Source organism: Patella vulgata, chromosome 9 (genome assembly GCF_932274485.2).
Source record: "Patella vulgata chromosome 9, xgPatVulg1.2, whole genome shotgun sequence".
Lineage (NCBI taxonomy): Eukaryota > Metazoa > Mollusca > Gastropoda > Patellidae > Patella > Patella vulgata.
Window position 1 is genome coordinate 44,168,510 of NC_065887.2, and position 24,351 is coordinate 44,192,860.

General features: G+C 37.8%; 2 protein-coding genes across 5 annotated transcripts in view; both read right to left on the reverse strand.

Moving 5' to 3' along the window:
- Positions 1-2,280: 2,280 nt before the first annotated feature.
- Positions 2,281-9,515, reverse strand: LOC126832081 (uncharacterized). Of its 2 annotated transcripts, none has more exons than XM_050562762.2 (3): positions 9,381-9,515; positions 4,106-5,345; positions 2,281-3,564 (listed from the first exon to the last, which is right to left on the reverse strand). In XM_050562762.2, exons 2-3 carry the CDS (start codon positions 5,295-5,297, stop codon positions 3,032-3,034), a joined length of 1,725 nt encoding a protein of 574 aa, XP_050418719.1. In that variant the 5' UTR covers positions 5,298-5,345; positions 9,381-9,515; the 3' UTR covers positions 2,281-3,031. The 2 variants fall into 2 exon arrangements, with proteins under 2 accessions (XP_050418719.1, XP_050418720.1); XM_050562763.2 differs by lacking the exon at positions 9,381-9,515 and adding an exon at positions 6,036-6,129.
- Positions 9,516-20,132: 10,617 nt separating this feature from the next.
- The window catches only part of LOC126832085 (secernin-1), a 30,504-nt gene continuing 26,285 nt past the window's right edge, over positions 20,133-24,351 (reverse strand). For 2 of the 3 annotated variants that reach the window (XR_008789298.1, XR_008789299.1), the window contains exons 5-7: positions 24,076-24,309; positions 21,225-23,308; positions 20,133-21,193 (exon numbers count right to left, since the gene is read on the reverse strand). Coding sequence is in view for 1 of the 3 variants with exons in the window: in XM_050562768.2 (XP_050418725.1) it covers positions 22,818-23,308; positions 24,076-24,309 (725 nt within the window). In the remaining 2 variants the exon portion in view is untranslated. Of the gene's footprint in view, positions 23,309-24,075; positions 24,310-24,351 lie in introns of all 3 variants that reach the window. The other variant, XM_050562768.2, reaches the window with a different exon arrangement.

Consider the following 24,351-nt stretch of genomic DNA (forward strand, 5'->3'; position numbering starts at 1 on the left):
GCGGTTCCTATATTTTAGCCAATTCTGATGAAACTAAAATATATGACAAATATCTCGGATATTTTTAACTTTGGTGTGCATCGGACCTCAACTTTTGGTGTGCATCGGACCGCAACTTTTAGGGTTATGATCCCCTTATTTTGACGTCTCATTGTAAAATATATACGAGGGTTGAGACCACAATTTTTTATGAGAGACAGAGATAGAGAGTGTGTGTGAGAGAGAGAGAGAGAGAGAGAGAGTTTAACGTCCACTCGACAGAATATAGGTCATTTCGGGACTAACATATGGTTCAGTTCTATTTCAATAATTTGCTTGCGCATAGAGGTCTTCAGCAGTGGGAGAAAACCGGAGGACCCTGAGAAAATTCATGAGGCTGGACAGGCGACCCTACTCCTTGCTACGTACAACCGGGGAATCAATGACAGACCTTATGATACAACGCGCACGCACTAACCATTCGGCCACCCAATCCCCCTATGTTTTACTCGATTTAAATGAAACTTACGATATATACTATTCAAAAAAAGTAGGGGATATTTGATTTTTAAGTGTTATTAAAGTCACCTAATGAAACTGACGAAGAAACAAATGACAAAATGAAATGAAGTTCACATTCATCGATTTATTCCAAATGATCGTTAGACTAAGTAAGGCACAGACTGACCATTATAAGGGTAAAATGATACCCGGGGTCAAACAGCAAAGTTACCACAGCATCACAACCAAGTCAGTAACGGGTAAATCCTCCTCTGTTTGCCAAACAAGCATTGATCCGACGTGGCATACTCCTAATGAGACGTCTAAGGTCATTTTGGTCCAGATTGTCCCATTCCTGTTGCAACTCAGCAGCAAGTTCTTGGACATTGGCAGGACGTTGTTGACATTGACATAACCTCTGTCCAAGCATGTCCCAGACATGCTCGATGGGGGAGAGGTCGGGAGTCAGTGCTGGCCAAGGTAATGTGGTGATGTTCTGTTGTTGGAGGTAACCTGTAACGATCCTGGCCCTGTGACATCTTGCGTTGTCATCCTGGAAGATGAAACGGCGGCCATGACGTCGTGCGAACGGCACAACATGGACTGCCAAAGTGTTGTCCCGGTAGTACTGGCCTGTAACACGCCCTGCAACAACATGTAAAGCCGTTCTTCCAGCAACAGTGATGCCTCCCCACACCATAACAGAACCACCCCCAAATCGATCATGTCTGATGACGTTAACGTCTTGGAAGCGCTCGTTTCGACGACGCCACACCCTCCTACGTCTGTCCAAAAAATCAACAGTGAACCTTGACTCATCTGAAAACATCACATTGCTCCAGCGTCGATTATCCCAGTGTTGACGATCCCTACACCAACGACGTCTTGCCTGAATGTGATGATCTCTCAAACAAGGGATCACGCGAGGACGTCGGGCGCGAAGGTGACCCCTATGTAGTCGATTCCGAATCGTCTGGCCACTCACTCTCACACCAGTGTCTGTTTGAAGACGAGCGCTGATCTGATTTGCTGTGATGACACGATTTCTCAAGGCCAAGCTACGGATAAATCGATCCTGGGCTTGAATTGTCGCCCTTGGTCGACCTGAGCGTGGTCTGTCCTGTACAGATTGTGTATCACGGTATCTGGACCATAGCCTTCTTATGACAGACTGAGAAACATTCATCGTCCGCGCCACAACCGCCTGTGTTGTGCCGATCTGTAGCATGCCAAGGGCACGTAACCTTTCATTTTGGGTAAGCCGACGCATATCAAAATTTGTTTTCTGGTCACTAAAACAATTAAACTGATGTTTCCACCCTGGAATTCAATGCCACAATGACTGTAACATTCAAAGTCAGAGTCGTGCAAATCTTGGGTTGGACCCCCATGATGATCCCAAGCATCACCTGCATTCCATGCGGTAGCTATTGGTGCGTTTGGGCGTCACATGTAACTGGAAATGTTTCGTCTGTTAGGTTCTATAGTGACTTTTTTCGTAGTCATTTGCATATTTTAGTATTATGCCCCCAAAATCAAATATCCCCTACTTTTTTTGAATAGTATATGTAAACGATCAAAAGATTATAGATAAAGTGACTCGTGACTTTTACTCTACATGGAAAACTACCTTTCAGTGCATATGTTATATGTTTATTTCTGTAAACTATTTCTATATACAAAATAATCCCTACTCTATATACAAAACAAACATTTTTACTTTATGTTTTACAATTTCTACTTTACATAAATATATAGGGTTTACAATGCCTATTCTACATAAATAACTACTCTGTGGGGTTTAATGGTTGTGAGCCAGACATTAGGTAATATAATGATACTGCCATGTCTTGCTCGAAACAATTAAACAACTTAAAATACAGACACTATCTGACACGTGCACTTCATTGATATCGTCACGCGAGTCCAATATTTCAACGTACATGTATAAATAATGTAAGATTGGCACGTTGCAATGGTACTCCAACATCAACGGATGACGTCACATCAGTATTTTTAACATACATAACAAGTTGTTTTACGTGAAAGAATATTACATGGTATATAATAAACAGTATAACTATATTATAATATACACAAATCTATATACATATATATTTACAGTGTCCGGATTCCCTTAGTCTTGTCACCTCAATGATATCTCATTTACAGCATTTACAGCATTTACTATTTATATGGGCAACTTTCAAAGTTATTCAAAACAACTGAATGCTTTAATTCATAAATTCTTGTTTCCTTTCTTTCCATTTTTGCTGTAAGAGGTTCTATTTTGATGGACAAAAATGAAATCGAATGCTGAATTGTCCGAGTTTGTGACTGAAAGGTCCGATAACATTATTAATAGGTTTAATATCAATATTACAAGGTATAATTACAATATTAAAAGGTCTCTCGTCGTATCACCAACAAATATAATACCATCCTCCCGAGATGGATACATCGAACTGATACTGTTGGACAACTGGGAAACACAAATGGTACTTGGAGATAATGATTACTCAAGATTCAATGCTGAAGTTATTTTGATTGGTTAAATTAACAAGAGACCATAGATTATTGGAATACCAATGATGACAATTATAAGAGTTGAAACGAAGCCATATTTCAAATAACCCATAAAAGTCAGCGGTTCATCTAAAGTTTCCCTAGCTTTCTGAGCCACCAATAAGTTGGCTACACTACCAAATAATGTAAGATTGCCCGCTATGGTAGAGCACCATGCTAAATACAAAACCAGAGCAAATTGGTTTTTGCAGGGTTCCAACTGATCTAGAACTATTATAGTCAAAGGAACATTACTGAAAATATTAGAACAGAAAATAACAAAAACACAGAGAATAACAATCGTTTGGGTATCATCTAAGTTGGCGTCAGCCAGACCCATTTGCTTCCAGATCCATCGAGGAATTCTGGTAGTGTTAATACCATGAAGCCAAACAAAGATACCAAAGAACATCATAATCACTCCCCAATCAACTCTTCCCATAATAACAGACGCATTTCTCTTGTTCAAGGCTGCGTCTACTACCAGAGCTAACGTGGCTCCAGCCATTGGGACTAGACCTGAAACAGATAAATTGATGTGTTTGTATTAAAACATTGAATTATAGTAAAATATCTAAGTGTCGGGTTCACATTTACCGGTTTTATTTTCATTTTTACGGATATCAAATAATCAGAATCATTGATAAAGATTGACCACACTTACTCCACGCACCCAATAACAAGAGAACGAAGAATACAACCTGGGTACTAATCGTTAATCTATACTGTTCTGCTTGTCAAGACCACGGCGTGTCTACACCAACAAAGCAATGACGTTTATCCCAATTGGTTATAAAGACATTGTTTGAGTATTCAGGTCAAACTCCAACATGTTTTAGAAATATAATTTTATCAAGTCTGACTTAATATGTACCCCCTTACACCACTTGGTGCGTCTGGTAACACGGGGATAATGACGGCTGTAGGGCCCGAGACAGGGTATACTTACCTTTTTATGAACACCTTATATCACTTTACATTATGGCGAGTCGACATTCTGTCGTTATCCGAATTAGCCCGGGAATCTGTTATATTGAACTCTATATTGAACTCTACTTACCTATATCAAAGGCAACAACATCCAGTTTGATGAACATAAGAATAATGACGACTGTTAGAAGGACACAGAGGAAGACTTTAAACACCATAGAATGACTTTGTTTAAACTGATAGGCTACATCAGACTGCTGCTCAACTTCTATTTTCTTGTTGCTCTTGGTGCTCGATTTACTGAGAGCGATGTCGAAGGCATTGTCGGTTATCGGAGTGGTGTTTGGTAGAGGAACTTCATCCATCACACAGTTACCGTTGTTAGAGTCTACTTTTGTAAAGGTCTGCACTTGACCATCCTGGATTTGTCCAGCTGCGTCCTGGCCGCCATAGAAAGCATAATCTTCACCAGGAGAGTTTTGTCCATTGGTACATGGATCGTTTGTTCGGGCTTTGGAGAAGGTGCTGGCGATCCCATATTTTCGCATCTTCAGTCTGCTTCTGACTTCAAAGTGCAACATTAAGAATCCGAAATTGATGAAAAATGCAATCAGAGCGGGAACTCCCAAATAGATGATACTTCGGACTAAAGTTAATGTACTCAATCTAAACATTTCGGTGTCCGTTCGAGAAGCGATCAAAGCCATTTGCGGGTTTCCAAATATTGTAGTGACGCTTCCGATATTAGCCGATGTTGCTATGGCCAAGAGAAGGGTCTGGAGTTCGGCAGGTTTTCGTTTCTGCTTTTCCCAATATTTTAAGAAGATTGGTGTAAGGACAACGCAAGCCGCATCATTTGTAAACAAAGCCGCAAAGATAAAAGTTACCAGACTGACTCTCCAGATATAGTTGGCAAACGAATGAGATTCTTTTAATGACATCTTCAGAATTTTTCCAATCATTTTCTCGCGTTCAAAGAACTGAGCCAGTAACATCATACCGAGCAGTAAGAAAATGGTTCGGAGGTTCTCCGTCTCTCCTAATAAATGATAAACATCCTCCTGCGTTAGGACCGTGGTGATGACCATCAAGGCAGCGCCGGTCAGAACGGAAGTTGTGGTTCCAATCGGGAAACATTTAATCTCAAATAATACAAACGGCAGAACAAGTAGAAAGGACAAACTTCCACAAACGACTTTGGTGGTGTCCGCCAGAGTGTAGTCGAGTTGGAAATGAGCACCCAAGGAGCCGGAGCCATTATAATTAGCACAGATTTGACCTGGTGCTGGAGGACCTGTTATACTAGAGCCATTACTCGCCATGGTCAATGATCTGACTGACGTGGAAATCTGTTACTGAATACCAAAGTCCTGAAAATATAGATATTTATTTCTAAAATAAAAGAAAAAAATTCAAATTGTGTTTTGTAATATTTTCCAGGAATAAATGGTATTAAAGGATGACCACAACTAAAGTAATAAACTTTACCATTTTGAATCAAAATATTTTTAAAAAAGAGAACTAAATCCCCCCCCCCCCCCTAAAAAAAACAACAACACAAAAACAAAAATACAAATTAAAAGTAAGTAAAACCTCCATTAAATAACACAAAACGCACAAAAATGTGTTTGAATAAAGAGCAAAGAAAGATAAAAATATAAATTAATATATTTAGAATATTGCTAAAATATTCAAGCCGACAGTTCAATAGTGCACAATCGCTTCTCATTATTTTTTAATAGTAAAATTGATATTGTGACTTTAAATTGAAGCATACACTGTAGATAGAATAAAAACGAACCAATTGATTAGCGGTATCACGTGGTCTAGACAGAGTAACCATGGCCAACTTATAGCTAAACAACATAGTCAAGATTTCCCTTGCCCAATCATAAATAGCTAAAAACAAATCGCAACAATCGGAATTAAGAGATATTGTATTTTAACGGTCCCACCCCACCCCACCCCCGACGCACACACGCACACTCACATTTAAAAAGGAGTCTTGAAATTCTTTAAGAAATTCCCCCAAAAAGTCAAGGTATAATATTATGACTTACCAACAAGCGCTCCCTGAAAGAGACAATCTGCCCTCTGAGGAGTTGTCAATTCAAATGTTTCTCAAACAAACTTATACTTAACATGGTGGGATATTTGAGATGCTGCATATTCTTAATTAAGAGTTAAAAAAAGGTTTTCAACTCATAGAAACCAACACGTTCTGCACACGTTTTGAGAACTAAAGGCGAGGATATTACCAGTTTACCTACTGGCACGTAATAATATAATTATCATAAAATACTTATAAAAGATTTTTAAAAATGTATAATTAAGACGCAGATGCTTTGTAAATATATGAAAATATATTTCAAGTTTGGCATGAACGATTCTACTCATGTTGAGTTGGTATAAAAAAGCTGTAGGAACCCGTGGGGTTAGGATGTTCTTTTAAATCTGAATAAAAACAAAAAACGAACTTTTTGTGAACTTTTTTTTTAGAAAGTCCACAAAGGTCCCATTTATTTTAAACCTGAGTATATCGAAATGAACATATTAGAATGCCAGTAACAACAAAATCTACACAACACTGAACAGATTGAGGGGCGCTGGGTCATTGCCCCATCTCTCTTTGGGCCATCACGCACAGTGACTCACTGAAACGGCAAATACCGCATTATAGTACATACGAAATCTTGGATTAAAATTGTAAGAAAATTAATTTTCGTGGAATGTAATTGCAATCCGAATAACATTGCTATTTTATTTACCTTGCCCCTCCTTAACCTTGCCACACCCTCTATTGAAATTCCTCCATACATCAGGGGTTTTACGTTTCTTCCGAACTACTAGAACTTGGACCCAACTCGGTAGTGAGTCGGAGTTATACCATATTTCAATAGACAGTAGCGAACCCACTAATCAGTTAAACCACATAACGGCAAAAGAAATCCGAAAGACACATCCCTTCATAAGGATATGAAACAAGATCGAGAGGAATTACTCACTCTGTTGAAGTCCAATGACGATCGGGAGGAATTACTCAGTCTATTGAAGTCCAGTGACGATCGTGAGGAATTACTCACTCTTTTTATCGCGATATTCATAACCACAGTTTTACGCATATAAAATGAAATGGGGTTTAACGTCCTAATGTTCTGCTCTGTGTTACGAATAAAGATTATCTTCTAAATAATGTGTTCATGAATTACGACCATCTCAAATACTTTATAAGCATTGATGACCTAACCCTTACCGTAACCCTTAATATACTCAGATGTAGCCTACATGTCATTACAAATGGAACTATATTAGGAATAACTTTTCCCTTTCTCATCTGATAACATACCTCCTCCATCTACATTCCCGAGAATATTCCATTTAGATATCGGAATTTAACGAACTAAATTTTGGCTCACACGGACTTGCTTTACCCCCCTGGCGTGGGTAGTGCGTAGACTCTGTAGTCAGGTCACATTAACGCAGCGTAACACTAACGTAACTATAGCATCACCCCTGCGTCACCACCCCGTATCTCCGCAAGTGGTTTTTGACAGCCAGTTGCCGCAAAAGGCTACGCAACTACTATGGTACCTTCATGTCTCGTAACACTCGTAGAAATTTAAATATTTCTATATTTCAGTAGTCTGAGTCACGGCCAGTATTCTGCATTATACTGGTATAGGTTGTGCGCTGGGTAACAACGTGATGACGCCACAGTGACGCGGCGTAACACTATGCAACCATAGCCTCACCCTCGCCCTCCTAACATTGAGCATACATCACCTTTGCGTCGCCTGATTATACAAAGTGTATTAATTCAACTCGTCACAGACATGGTCGGTCCATGGTCACAGACATGGGACGTATACAGTCCATGGTTACAGACATGAAGCACCTTGTATGGAAGAAGGCAGACATGAAGCACCGTGGATGGAAAATGAAAAGGTCTCTGAACAAAATTATGGCTATTACGACACCCCTGTTATACTTTTACATCACCTAACTACTGGCGCACGCCTTGTGCTACCTTAATCTCTCACAGCCTTGTGATACCTTAATCTCACACAGCTTTGTGATACCTTAATCTCACACAGCTTCGTGATACCTTAATTTTATACAGACCACATTGACCTACACAAATACCCCCACTAGGTGGTATAAGAGGTTACCTAGAATAGTGACACATGCGTATTAGACAGCCTGTACATAGGGTCTAATTATTGTTCCTCATTTAATTTGTGTCCTTCCATGACAAATAGCGGACAGACCACCCTAGAGGAATAGGGGAGAGACCACCCTAGAGGAATAGGGGGCAAAGCACCCTAGGTCATATTCCTTTTTACAATCGGGATTTCCAACCCACGCTTTCATAGACTTTCTTCTTTGTCTGCACAAAGTATCTCAAGCAGTGTCATCGATAATATAAATTATATTTTAAATGCATATTACATTATAGGATACAGGAGATTTATAAATAAAACTTCTTTAGAAGGGGTGATGGCTGCCAGACTGAAAGTGACATGAGATGAAATGGATTTTAACGTTCTACAGGTCTATTGAAGATGGACATAGTGTGGGACTATTTGGATGTCTATGTACTAAGGGTATACACGGAAGATCGGTTTGTCATACCATTCACAGGGTTAAAGTTTATTCACTGACACGACCTGTACACCGTTTTATATTGTCAGTGTGACATTATTCAATATTATTAAACTTTATATTAAAATCCTAATGGTATGGCTAGCCAAGAGGTCGCGTGTTCGATTCCTGCATTGTCAGTGGTGCAGGACCGAGGGCCTGACAAGCACAGCTGTCTAGTCGTTTGCATGGAACGGAAAACCGAGGTCTCGCGTACACATTGGCGTGCACCGTAAAAGATCCTTGGGAGTTAGAAATCGATATAAGAATAGGCGATAGTGCCACTATCCGAGCAAAATGTCCCTCATAGCACACTGTATGGCGTATGCCTGTCTTCATTAGCCCAGTTCGGAGCAGAACAGTAGGACGTTAAACCCCATTTCATTTCATTTCCTAATGGTAAGGTAACGAGGCAGATTATGTCTACTCTTTTTAAAACATGACGTATGTCCGTCTTTATCATACATCTACAGAAAATCAAGTGCATGTAAATTGTCTCTAATCCTGTTGGAATTTTCTCTGGCAAATAAAACTGGTAAAAAATAGATTGACCAGAGGTGTTAAATCTATCTCTATTCTATTCATAAACTATAATTACTTTAAATTATTTTTTAAGTTGTTTTTAATGCAAATCTGTTCTTCTTAGAGAAGCCAAATATTCCTATAATCTGTTGGTAATCTCTTATCTCACCTACCACCTCACGCGCTCATATATAACAGAAATATATTAAAGGTCATCAGGTTATAAATGTTATAATATTTACCTTGATTATCAAAACACCAAAATAAGGTTAATCCAAGCCGATGTTGTTTTAAAAAAAAACCAACCCAAGATGACACTCGATTTTTAAGTGTTTAAAAATTAAATCATGTCTCTAGCTTCATCGTTTGTAATGATGAAGATAATTTTAACGTTTATATACGTTGTACGTCTTTTGTTATATTCTCTCGGTTTATAAGGAACATTGTTATTGCATGTTTCTATTCAGATGTTATAGTTAATTAACATCTCTAGTAGCTTGTTTCACTTATTGTTAATATTATTATTTTATTTGTCTGGTATTTTGTCAACCTCTGTTTCATCACGTTTAACTTATAATTTCTATTTATTATTCATACAAACAGAAATGACCCACTGTTTCAAGTGGACAATTAATTCCATCAGAATTAATTCCATCAAATTCTAACATCTTTGTTTCTTACTAGCTGTTGTATTTCAAGTCCTTTGTTTCTCCCTTTTCTGGTAATTTAACAAACGAGCTAGAAATTTTAACAAATGCTATTCGAATCAGGTTAGCTGAGTACTTTTTAGATTTTTTTTAACATTTCAGATTTTTTTTTTTAATATTTCAGATTTTTTAAAAAAAATATTTCGCATTGCAATAAATATTCAAAGTGTTTGTTGTTACGACGAATCTGAGCCAAGTTCAGAACGAATTCCAAAATGGCTGCCAATCTCCCCAACACCAGCTTTGAAAAAGGAGCAGTATTTTCAACGTTTTCAGAACTAAAGGCAGCAATTAAGAGATGGGAAGGGCTAGGGTTAGGGTTAGGACTATTTTTACGACTGTTCAGTTTTTAACTTCGCCGATGGAGGGCTGTGAAAGGATCGTCGTAACAATAGCCTGAGGACTATTTTTACGACGTGGGGTAGAGGGGACGGGGTAGAGGGAGGGGACGGGAAAGAGGTGGCGGGGTGTAAGATGAAGGGGGCGGGAGTCAGTTTTCTAAGGCGTTCACTTGAATCAAATGACGTCACAGGCTTGCATGACCTCGCGGGTCCCCTCCCCCCTCCCAATGCACCCTTTCTCCCCTGCCTCGCCCCGCGCCTAATGTCCCCTACCCCCCTGTTGAAATAAAGCTGTACCATATGTTAGTACCGAAATGACCTTCGGGTTTATTGAGTCATTGAGTCGACTTCCAGGGTTTATCGATTCGACTTTAACATTTCAGTGATCTATTACTATAATTGTTTTTTTATTTGGGTGAATGAAGATCTGGATGAAATACCACCACATCGTCACATTTAACTAATATGTTTATAAATAATACAACGGTGTTCAGTCTATGGTGGCTGAAAGCGTCCATTTAGATCGGCGGGTTTCTAGATACAACGCGAGAGTCGCCGTTAAGCCAGCACGACGAAAAAGGCGCCGATCGGCGACTTTTTCGTCGTACTACCTTATCGGCGACCCGCGACTTTCACAACACGAGAGTCGCCGTTAAGCCACGCGCCGAAAAAGTCGCCGAAAAAATCGGCGCCTTTTTCGGCGACTTGCTTAACGGCGACTCTCGCCTCGGAAGTTTATAGTTAGTTACATGCGCAATGGCTACATTTTACGTCTTGTATATAAAATGGAGGAGAATTTGGAGGAGTTAGGACTTGTAGGCTAGCCTACTTTCTGCCACAGATGGAGCAACATGTGGCAAACTTTTGCACAAAAGCATGTATGAGGTTTACCATGAAAAACTTGAAATACACAAGCTGGAAGTAGGGACAAGTAAACATGCAATTTTCGGCCCTACATTTCAACCTAAACCGACCTCTCAAAATCATGAATATTCACCAAAACCTGGCAGAAAATGTATTTTCAAACCCCTTTCTTCGATTCTACACCAAAAGTCGCCATGCAAAAAAGGGGGAAAAGGGAAAGGGAGAGAAAGACTAAAAATAACTTTCGCCCTACATTACGGCGTAGAAATATTTGGTGATCTGTGTGCGTAAAATGTAGCCATTGCGCATGTAACTAACTATAAACTTCCGAGGCGAGAGTCGCCGTTAAGCAAGTCGCCGAAAAAGGCGCCGATTTTTTCGGCGACTTTTTCGGCGCGTGGCTTAACGGCGACTCTCGTGTTGTGAAAGTCGCGGGTCGCCGATAAGGTAGTACGACGAAAAAGGCGCCGATCGGCGCCTTTTTCGTCGTGCTGGCTTAACGGCGACTCTCGCGTTGTATCTAGAAACCCGTCGATCTAAATGTAATTTCGGAATTACCGCCTCGTCCTTTCGAGCCATCAGTGACGTATGTTAATATTATATTATTTGGTGTTTTAAAGACCTTTATTCTACTTTCATCCCCAATACTCACTAATAGCCGCTGGCAACCCGATCAGGAAAATATCTAGTCAAAGGACAGACAATAATAAAATTGATTTACCTCGTAACAACATACGAATGAGAATTCCTTGGACATTAATACCAATGATTAGTCACAACCAGGTTTATATACAGGTGTCAGGGTAGAGAATTCGGTCCGACTAGGAGAGGAATGGAATTGTAGATAATACAAGGATCGAATACCAACCCCTTCTTGTTATATGGAGATATTAATAAACAATCAATAATAAATCAAAACTACAACCAGTCAATATGTACATATGGTATAAATCTTAAAAATAATCAGTGTTTGCTACCTATCTGTCTTCACAAAACTGAATTGACATAGAGTTTAACGTCCTACTTTTCTGCACCAAACGGGCTAATAAAGAAGGACATGCGCCATACCAATCTGATTAAAATACAAATCTAATATTTTGTTTCGTTTTTTTTTATACTTTCGATGGCATCTACTACATGAAGATCTAACCGGTTGTTGTGGGAGGTCGCGTCTGAGGTCATTCGAGTGGTATCTAGTAGGATTCCTTAGGTTCCGTGCATCGCCCGCCAAGAACTCACTACAACATACCGTTTCATTGACTAAACCCTTACATCAACCAGAAAACGGGTTATATAACAACGCTTCCAGATCCTACTGTAATAAAGGCAAGTAAAACGAAATTTTGAACTATAAAAAAACGAAACGAAATAGGCTCTGTGTTTTAATCAGATTGACTGTGCTACCAGAGAAATTGAAATGAAACTGTCATTTGTTTTTTTACGTGCACGCCAACGTTTACTGGGGACCTCGGTTTTTCATCCCATCCCATCGTCCTAATGTTTCTTTACGAAGCGATGCGCCCTGTATCACCGACAAGGGGACACCACGCTGTAAAAATCCCGGTGTACTCTCACTGCCCACACCGGAAGTGACATAATTAATCGAAGTATTATATGTGATAAATCCAACTCATTTCAATGTTTTATTTTCACGTGTTGCGAGTCGCTTGGATCAAAGGACTTCGTGTACATATGGGCGAATACCTAAAAAAACAGTCTTGAATGCTGGAATTCGATGATGAGTTGACTGACATGTCATTTTCCAGGTAAACTTCTCATTCATAGCAAAATAAAATGAAATGAAATGGGGTTTAACGTCCTACTGTTCTGTACCGACTGGACTAATAAAGACGGGCATACGCCATACAGTGTGCTATGAGGGAAATTTGCCCGGACATCGGCACTACGGTCTACTCTTATATCAAATCCAACTGTTAATAGATTTTTTACGTGTACACGGGCCTCGTTTTTTAGTCCCATCCAAACGACTATTAGGTCTTCCTTTGTCAGGGCCTGCGTCCTGCACTACTGACGAGAGGGGTGGGGGGCACAATGGGATCGAACCAAAGTCTTGAACACTGAACCATCGTAGCTTCCTGTCATTTGACCATAGAACCAACTAACCGGATGCTAGTCTCAAACAGACCGGAGTAGTATTTGACCATAGAACCAACTAACCGGATGCTAGTCTCAAACAGACCGGAGTAGTATTTATTGTTTATTTGTTGGCTGTTAGAAACCCCTGAAGTAACAATATTGTTAGCAGTTTATAAGAAACAAACTGCGTCCAGTCTTAGTACGAAGTTAAAACATTCTATAGTATGGTTATTGAACATTTCTCCAGTACAACGTAAAACATTTCTTAAATACAATGTTTGAATACTGTAATTCTTAAAGATACATTATGTAAGATTTAAATAAAGAACTGGGCGTTCTTGCTATAATAGCTCAAAAATAGATAATGTAAAATGAAAATATTGAAAATTTCATTCAAATTACTTCATTCTGTTCCAAGTTATTACTGTTAGTAGTTTTGACAAGATGTGTGCATAGTTGTAACCAGGGCCCTGATATATTCGAGACTTAGCCTCGCTTTTCCATTTTTAAATTAAATTTTTAAATGGCGAAGCGTTCTAATCTAGTTAAAATCTCGAGTATCCGATGGCACCGAGAGCTGATTATTGTCTTGTTTTGTTAATTAATGTCTAATAATTAATAATTTAGATAACATTTCAGGCCTAAAGTAAGACCTGCATTAGGCAGATTCACTTCTTTCATAATGTATGTTTAAACTCTTCGAACTTTGAATGTATATGATATAGGAAAGTTTTCTAATCAGCTATAAAGCCTCACATTCCACAAGTCACCTTCAACAAGGGACCATTCGTTTCATTTCTATAAATCTCATTTTTATTGTAATTATATTCTTCCTAGATGATTGCCGTTTTTAAACAATTCTTGTTGACCATCTCACGCCGCAGGTTAAAAAACCCTCAGCCATGTTGACTTTGAATAGGCAGTTGTTTATTACAGAAGTCATTAATATATACCTCTTTATGTGTTTTGATATCCATAGGGGGGTTATAATCTATCTATCTCACGTCTATTATACAATACCGCCTTTCATCTACAAATATACCATATGGACATTATACACGTTATGCTATTCAACAATTCTTCTTTCAGAAAAGCGAAAAAAAAATTCTATAGAAATCCGTTGATACATTTTTTTTTTTTTTTTTTAAATGTTTTTTTTCATATTTCATATTAAATGCCACATAAATATTTTAAAGTGTTTTATTTATTTAATTGAAGAATATAAAACATGTTTTTAGATGTTTTTGATGACAATAAAAATCTTCTGGAGAAATATGTCGACAATAAAAGAGTACGTTGACTCTAGTTAAATATAGTTAAATTATAAAGTCTCACACTTGAAGGCCGCGGGAAATAACATACTTTATTGTTTGACCTTAAAATTAACTTCAACATATTTCCTATAATACTCACGCCCTCACACTGCACGAGGTCAATATACAGGAAGTATGCCAAGACAATGTTGCATTTATTCTATGTTGTTGTTTTTTAATATCTTCATTGAAATGTGGATTCTTTCCTCATCTAAGATGTTAGTCTCGACATTGTAATTTGGTTTAATCCCCGTGTGTTTAGGAATTCCAAATACCCCCTCCCCCCCCCCCCCCCCATGGACACTCCTTATTCGATGGACTTACACACGTCCTGCGCTATATTCGACGGACTTACACACGTCCTGCGCTATATTCGATGGACTTACACACGTCCTGCGCTATATTCGACGGACTTACACACGCCCTGCGCTATATTCGAGGGACTTACACACGTCCTGCGCTATATTCGATGGACATACATACGCCCTGCGCTATATTCGATGGACTTACACACGTCCTGCGCTATTTTGGTTTTAACCATGACCGAACAATTGACAGCCCTTTCATCAATATTCTAACTGATTAAGGGCAGTCCGCGCCTCTGAAAGGGCAATTATCATTGAGAAGATTGCGATATTAATAGGTAAAAATTTAACATTTGTTGATTTGGTTCCAGGCAGATCTGATCTGTCTACTACCTGGTACCATCAATTAATTTGTCTTCAGGTATGCCTTTATTTCTTTCTTTGCCTGGATATGGGGACACACTGAATTAGGCGGTAAACTTTCTGTAGCTCTGTCTAAATGGGAGCCTTTGTGACTCAGTGAGTATAACACAGGACTACTATAGCCATGGAAAGAAATAGAAATGAAATGGGGTTTAACGTCCGGGGCTAATGATGACAGTGACTAACCAAGAAGTGTCGATTTAGATTCCGGTGTTCACCGAGAAAATTCATCGGGATTTTTCAGCCAGGTTTCCACTTGTTAGTGGTGCAAGGCGCTGGGGGGGGGGGGGGGGGCTAGTTGGTGGGATGGTACGTAAACCGAGGCCCGAGGTCCGATGGTACGTAAACCGAGGTCCAGTTATAATTAAAGATCACTTAATCGATGTAAGTGTAAGCCGTAATACCTCTGTAACTACTAATTGCTCTCACAGCACATTGCATGGCTTCAGCCCACCTTCATTAGCCAGAAACCTCGTGGGTTTTCTCCGGGTCCTCCGGTTTCCTCCCACTGCTAAAAGACCCCTACGCGCAAGCGAATTATTGAAATAAAATTAAACCATATGTTAGTCCCGAAATGACCTAGTTTGTGTCGAGTGGACGTTAAACCCCATCTTTCTCTCTCTCTCATTAGCCAGAAATGTAGGGCGTTAAACTCCATCCATTCTATTTGTATTATGGCGTGTTACAGTTTCAAATTTGTATTATTTGGTTGGCCAGATATAGAAGGGTATTTGATATGTTTTTAGAATATTATGAATTTATTATTAAGATATTTTAGTCATCTCAATTTACGTATTTAAAATGCAAATATAGTTTAAATTATACAGCCCGGCGAACACTATATACGACCCCCAAATCCCCTTGTTATATTGACTCCCTTGTTGAATATTAGAACCTATTAGGGTTCCTATACAGGGTTTTTATACATGCTGTTTGTAAGACTATAAATTAGAGATTAGAATGAATAAATGCCCAACAACATGTTGTATAACTGAGTAGGTATAATATATTATCTTTACATGTCTCTCTGTAATATATTAACTCAGTCGTATTCAATTACATATTCTTATGTACAAGTATATTAATTCGTCAAGTCTAGGTAAATATTTGTTAATTTTTCTCTTTTTTTTTTAAAACTTAACTCTTTTGTACTGAAGGATTTTTTTTATTTATTACATTCGACACACATTGTTATATAAGGTATTTGCTATAATATCCTATGCGCCGCAATTTGTGTGTGATATATGTGTTGAACATCTAGAAGTGGTATAAGCTGTTCTATAACGAGCACATGCCACTACTCATAGCCAAGTGGTTTTGGAGAGAGAGAGAGAGAGAGAAATGGGGTTTAACGTCCACTCGACACAAACTAGGTCACTCCGGGACTAACATATGGTTTAACTTTATTTACATAATTCGCTTGCGTTTAGGGGTCTTTAGCAGTGGAAGGGACCGGAGGACCCGGAGAAAACCCACGAGGTTGGACAGGTGACCCTACTCCTTGCCACGTACAACCGGGGATTCGAAACCACGCCAGTTGACTCAATGACAGAATGTATGATACAGCGCGCGCACGCTAACCATTCAGCCATCCACCCCCCCAAGTGGTTTTGGACCCAGATTGTTTCAAAAAGAATTCTTCCACCAGAGATAAAGTCAATCTTGCAACTCGATTTTCAGGTTAAGCATTTTCGACTGTTGTAATGCTTTCTCACAAATTACTTCATTTATCCTTTTCTTTGGGTTGCCTTTTCTACAGACAGCTTCTGGAATCTACATCCAAACAATTTATGTATAAATATATGTAACACTTCTTTCAAAATACCTTATTTTAATATAAATATTCTTGATGAGTTCAACTAGAAACAGTAAATATCTTTAGCAGGTATAAAAGCTATAAGTAGGGGGGGGGGGTTATTTTACAACTTTTGGAGGGGGCCCCGAAAAACTTCATATTTAACACCACACTCTAATGGGATTAATATTCTAAAAAAAGGGAACTGAAGAAATGAAAGAAAAGATTGGAATTTTTTATTGTAATTTCATATTATTGTCCTAAAATTGATTAAAACTTTACCTGCTATTATTCTAGCAGTTTGGTCTAAATATAGATTATTGTTCATTAAATTACAATATGATGTGACACATACATTGATAGTGAAAATAGTTAAACAGATTTGGATTCAAATTTTAAATGAATAAAAAGGAAGATAAAAAAGGAAAGACATGTTGATTGTTTTCTGGTTTGTTTCTCTATTCTACAAATACGGAAGAGAAAACTTATTAATTTTACCTTTAATAATATTTTTATTGTTTTATACAAGGAAATATTTATTTGAATCAATTATAACATTGACACCGTTTGAGATACCAATTCATAAACTTTATATAGAGCTAAATTTACCACAAATAGCATTACTAATTGTTTAACAGATAGCCTATATAAAGACGACATCTTAATTATATCATTACTAATTGTTTTACAGATAGCCTATATAAAGACGACATCTTAATTATATCATTACTAATTGTTTTACAGATAGCCTATATAAAGACGACATCTTAATTATATCATTACTAATTGTTTAACAGATAGCCTATATAAAGACGACATCTTAATTATATCATTACTAATTGTTTTACAGATAGCCTATATAAAGACGACATCTTAATTATATCATTACTAATTGTTTTACAGATAGCCTATATAAAGACGACATCTTAATTATATCATTACTAATTGTTTTACAGATAGCCTATATAAAGACGACATCTTAATTATATCATTACTAATTGTTTTACAGATAGCCTATATAAAGACGACATCTTAATTATATCATTACTAATTGTTTTACAGATAGCCTATATAAAGACGACATCTTAATTATATCATTACTAATTGTTTTACAGATAGCCTATATAAAGACGACATCTTAATTATATCATTACTAATTGTTTTACAGATAGCCTATATAAAGACGACATCTTAATTATATCATTACTAATTGTTTTACAGATAGCCTATATAAAGACGACATCTTAATTATATCATTACTAATTGTTTAACAGATAGCCTATATAAAGACGACATCTGAATTAATTTTATAAAATGGTTTATATTTAATTGTTGTAATTTGAGGATATGATTTATTTAACGACTCAAGTTGATATTGTTTATTAAGGATTTAGGTCAAAGACCCATAGATCTAAATCATAACACAATAAAGTGGTCAGATAGACAGTGGTATGGTATGAATTGGTCTTAGTTTTAGAGATACAATAAATAACTTTACATTACCAACAGACTGAGAATATCATATAAGCGAAACCTAGAGAACTTAACAAAATTCTTATTTTGGTTGCCCAGGTGTCTCTACCTAATTCACCAAGTTTATATAACATAAGATAACCTGTTATGGGACATACCAATTAACGTTGTCCAATACTTTATACAGGATATCATGTATGAAACAGACAAGTTTAAGGCTCAGAGTGTAATGGAGCTCTTATGGATTACTAATACATACTTGACAAATTTGGAGTGAATTCGTTCAGTGTCACTGCGGAACTCGAATCCCCAAACCTGTGAGAAAAAAGTGGTATTGGTTTGATAATTGCGTCAAAAATTTTGAATGAGAGTTCAATGGATGGATTTGTTTTCTGAAATAAACATTTGATAGGGATTAATGCCTTTTCAGCCTTCACTGACAAATTATACAGAGCCTTGTTCCATGACAACCTTGATGAGAACAGTATGCCTAAATAGTCATAGTACGTTATAACCTTTCATTATTCCTTAGCGCTCCCCCATTCCTAAATACAACAACCTTGATTTTTGTGTTGTTCACTGATAAATTAAATTCAGTATAAAATATATCCAAAATATTGATTTTTCTCTGCAAATTACCAACTGAATCACCTTAAATACCAAGGTCATCTGCATATAGCAACATAAGGATATCATCAATTTCCATAATATTAACCAACTAGTTTATATAAAACCAAAACAAAAAAGGACTAAGAGTGCATCCCTGCCTTACACCAGAAACACATACAAAAAGGGAGTGAGTCGGTTCCCAATTTTGGCACATGAGGGGACTGAACTGTACATGGGCTAGGGTTAGGGTTAGGGTTGGCCACAACACCATTTTGTAAGCGTAGGGACAATAGTTTAGACCGATGAATCGAGTCAAATGCCCTGGAAAAATCGACAAACAGTGTATAGAAGTACCCTCTGGGTTTGGACAGATACCAAACAATGTGAAGATCATTATGGTCCACAGTTTAATGACCTTTTCTGTAGCCAGTTTGGGCCTCTTTGTATTTGTTTTCCGATTCACATCATTTTTGAAGCCTGCAAATGAGAACAGCACTATAAAATTTACCGATACAATCAAGCAGCGAGTTTCCTCTGTAATTGTTTGTATCGTTTTTTGAACCTTTTTTATGTAGTGGTGCGACAAGTGCCTTAGACCATGAGTCGGGAAAACATCCCTCATCAAATCCCTTATTGAATAATAAAGTAATAGCCGGATTCCATCCGGACCGGGCGAGGTTCCTGGCTTCATGATCTTGATTCATTGCTTGAAGTGTTTATTGTTATGTTAACAACAATAGTTACCACCCTATATAATGTATTGTAGGTTTACCACCTTATATAATGTATTGTAGGGTTATTGTAGGTTTACCACCCTATATAATGTATTAATGTCATCATATTTTTTTTCCTAGTTTTGTTGTATGGATGAATGTCTCCACCGATCGGGTTAATGACGGACATTTTGCCTGGACGTCAATTGGATTCCAACTGTCAAGGGTTCTTTCGCCACTAACAAGGTGAAACCACGCTGACAATTTCCAGGGAACTTTATAATCCAAAGCTGGAATGGAATCCCGGACCACCGATTCTCCTCCATTTATAACGTGATCAAACAATATTTTCAATTGAAGCTTTACAATTAATTTATTAACACAATAAATAAATAAATATAATACATCACGTGACCAATGTACTCCTATATAGATTCACAATATTATATTCATTATGTATATTAATATAATAACAACTATGGAAATATAAAGACAGAAATCATAAATATCTTCTACAAGCCGATTTATCTCCCTTAGTTTAATTCTGCTTACTCTCTCAGGCGCCAGGTTTGCGTTTTGTATGTTTTCATACGCTTTTGATAAAAATAACGCCCATCTACAAATTTCTGTAATATCACACAAAGGCTCGATTTATTATCATATTTTATAGAGACAACAAAATACAAAAGAGACATCAATGAAAGATTATCTTTATCAGATATGATGGGATGATGGTACAGTGTTGCGATAAAGTCTAGCTCACAACCAGCCGTACGTGTTTTAACATGCACGGGTCGTGGGATTTGGTAGCTCGCAGGGTAGCCTCAAGAAACCGGGTTAAAATTTTGTATTTGTAGGCCAAAACCTCTACGGCCAGTCTGTGATCGTCTACGGTGCCGAACAAATGCAAGTGACGCGTAGGTGTTACGCACGGGTCGACTATGATTTCCCCCTCAAACAGCCCATAGTAGGACGTGAGATAGAGAGAGACATGGGGTTTAACGTCCACTCGACACAAACTAGGTCATTTCGGGACTAACATATGGTTTAATTTTATTTCAATAATTCGCTTGCGCGTAGAGGTCTTTAGCAGTGGGAGGAAACCGGAGGACCCAGAGAAAACCCACGAGGTTGGACAGGCGACCCTATACCTTGTCACGTACAGCCGGGGATTCGAAACCACGCTAGTTGACTCAATGGCAGGCCTTATGACACAGCACGCACGTGCTAACCATTCGTCCATCCAACCCCCCGTAGTAGCACGTAGTTGCACATACGGCAGGTTTACGAACTAGAGAGCTGTATTACTAGATAACGTAAGGACATAAGCTAATCTAGAACAATGAACTTACATTGTGATTTTCAAGATTAAAAATCATTATCTATTCCAAATGGGTTTATTAACATCCGTTGACCTACATTCCACGCTCATGCGCACTTGTTTACATTACAATAATCAGTGAAATATGCAATCATAAAATTGCACTGTTTGCTCATATGAAAGGAATCGCGACCAACAGATTAGAGAGGGGGTGGGCTAAGAGTCAAATATTCCACCATTAATTCTATTTTAAAACAGCTAGTTACAATCATTTTGTATAATTTTATAAAGCAAAACACTTTTAAAGCGCATACGTGCTGTAGGAATAAATATCTTCAATATAATAAGTTTAAGACACCATTACAAGGCGTGAATACATCATAATATAAAACATGTAACACATTTAGTCACGGCAGCGTTATTGTTCACATGATGCCAGCACCTCTACCGTGTTACACATACATAAATATCTCACAAATGTACACATGTATATAAGCAGAAAAGAGACAAATCTTTGTCAAGCTAAAATAATGGAATTATTATAAATACCAATTTTCCATTTTACCGAAATTGTCTATTGTATTGTGTATTTTAAGTTACTGGTTCAGAGTTTATTATAAAGGACAGTATGACAATATTCTATATTTGGCTAGCCTTTTAAGAAAGAATGTTTTTAGAATTATCTGGCTGGTTGATAATATGACAACCACCTGGGTCTATAGCTAAAACCATCGCCATGCACATATATTATATAAATTAAAGTTTTACTCAAGTGCCATTTGGGTTTAAATAAGTATTTTGTGAGTAAATGAAGTTCAGGTGTTCAAGATATATTTTTTTTTTTAACAATATAAAAACTTTGAAACGACCGACTTGGGTTGAAACAGTTTCTCTGACTTCTTCATCAAACAAATAAAATTAAAGATAAAGAATTTAAAGTACAAAGTTATCCGTTGAAAATCTCTTATTTAAATTATCTTTAGCCATGTTCAACTTAAAATCTGAGGTCGGAGGTGACGCCATATAACTACCCCCCCCCCCCTCTTATAAGATCGTTTTACCGTTCAATCTTGTAATGTATGAGTCAATTTAAAATCAGATTCTAAATAAAATATAAAATATAAAGTATGCAATCGTTGGAAATGTCCTTTAAAATCCGTGCTTTTTATAACTAGTTCGCTAATAACTAAAAATGGTGGCGATCGTTTTGTCCTGAGAAATTGTAAATATTATCTTCACACGTGGTTGTCATATTTTGTTGTTTAATGAATAAATAAACACAGAATAAAAAACTAATTACCCAGCAACATAAATATGTGTTGTATTTCACTTGTACTGGTGCAACCCAACGCACAGCTTAGCTATCAGTAGTGACGAGTGTCAAATACGAGACAGAGTATGCTTTCCCTTTCTGGAACACCTGACAGCACTTCTCATATGAGGCGTTCATCTAGCTAACCGACTTTTGTTTTACTTTTGTATTTTTTGTTCCATTACATCACACATCAAATGAATGTCAAGCACACCAACACACAATATCCGCCATATTTATAACAAGCTTGTCGTCAAGGAAAAACATAATTCAGCAAATCACGAAATTTCCAATGATATAAATTGTTGGAAACTTGAAGAGCGTTTGGTTTATATGTTGCCTGTGAAATCAAGTGTAAGTAGGATTTGTTACTTTTAGCAAATACAGATTCATCATATTTTTAATCTTAACGATAAAATTTGACTTCCGATTCAGTCAAATCTTTAAACAGGTCGTTTACTTCATCTAATTTTGTCTTGTCAAAATTCTGTAAATATTCCGATACATCCAAAACACACTGAATTTCTAAACTTTTCATCGTCTGCAGTAGCCTTTTGCCCGTCTGGCTTCCACCTTCCATGAGTTCCCTCCCCTTTTCATGAGCTTTGTACAACATGTGACGTCTGTCGGCAACTGATTGGAACGTCGGTTTACCTTCCGGTGCTGGCGAGATGGTAACCTTGCCAATGGTCGGCTCCTCGCAGAAAATAAATGGTTTGAACACCGATAGACCTGGATTCGGGGTGCCAGTAAACCAGTGAACATCGGGAACCATGGAACCGTTCTTCGGTTGTAGAACTGAAACTTGACTAGACATGGTCTCCAACTCCCCGCTAAAATTGATGCTACTGGCCTCATTCCTTAGTAGCTGAAACATATTGTGCTGGGAAAATTCACCTGCAATATATGAGGTGATAGTCTTGAGATTCGAACACATTATTTAAGGTAAAATAAGGTTTAAAATGTGACGATTTTAACCTATAACCCCCAGTAGACTATATACACACCTGTTTCTATTTAACAGTGACGCACCTGTTTCTATTTACCAGTGAGGCATTGTGCACGTAAAACAGGTAAATGGTAACTTAAAACGTTCATATCTCTCTTAAATTTTGAATATTTAATTCAAAGGTGTCTGGTGTAACCCCCCCCCCCCTCCTCTTTTCAATCGATGAAAATAAGATACAAAAAAAATTTATAATTTGGTTCGTCCTCAAATCTGCCACCAACTCATTTAAATAACCGGGAGAAAGCGCCAGGATTAACCACGGCACCAGGAGAAAGCGACAGGATTAACCACGCCACCAGGAGAAAGCGTCAGGATTAACCACGCCATCAGGAGATGGCGTCATGATTAACCACGCCTCCAAGAGATAGCGCCAGGATTAACCAGGAGAGAGCGTCACCAGCAGGAGAAAGCGTCATGATTAACCCATCACCAGGAGAAAGCGTCAGGATTAACCACGCCACCAGGAGAAAGCGTCAGGATTAACCACTGCCACCAGGAGAAAGAAGAACAGACTGCTGGGAACTCGGTGATTATGGGGCTGACTCCAGCCTGGACTCTACTTGCCAGTGATACAAGAACAAGCGTCTAATTATTCTGTTGAAAATAAGACGTTAAACCCCATTGTATATATATCACAAAACAAACCTTTTCTTACCGGGTTTGGCTAATGTCTGTAGGAGTTGTCTCCCCTGCTCTAGTCTGTTTTCAGCTTGTTGTTTATCTGATAAAGATAAACCACTGAAAGATGAATGAAATGTTTTAAAGAAATTAAAATCTCCCTGGTCAGGTTTATAAAGTCCAGCTTTCTCTGCCTCTTCTTGTAATCCATCAGAACTTAAATCAAAATCTGATTCTATGGACAACATGCTGGTGATATTATGGGTCCCGTCTGAAACATAAAATAACATTGATTTCATGAAGTCCATAGATA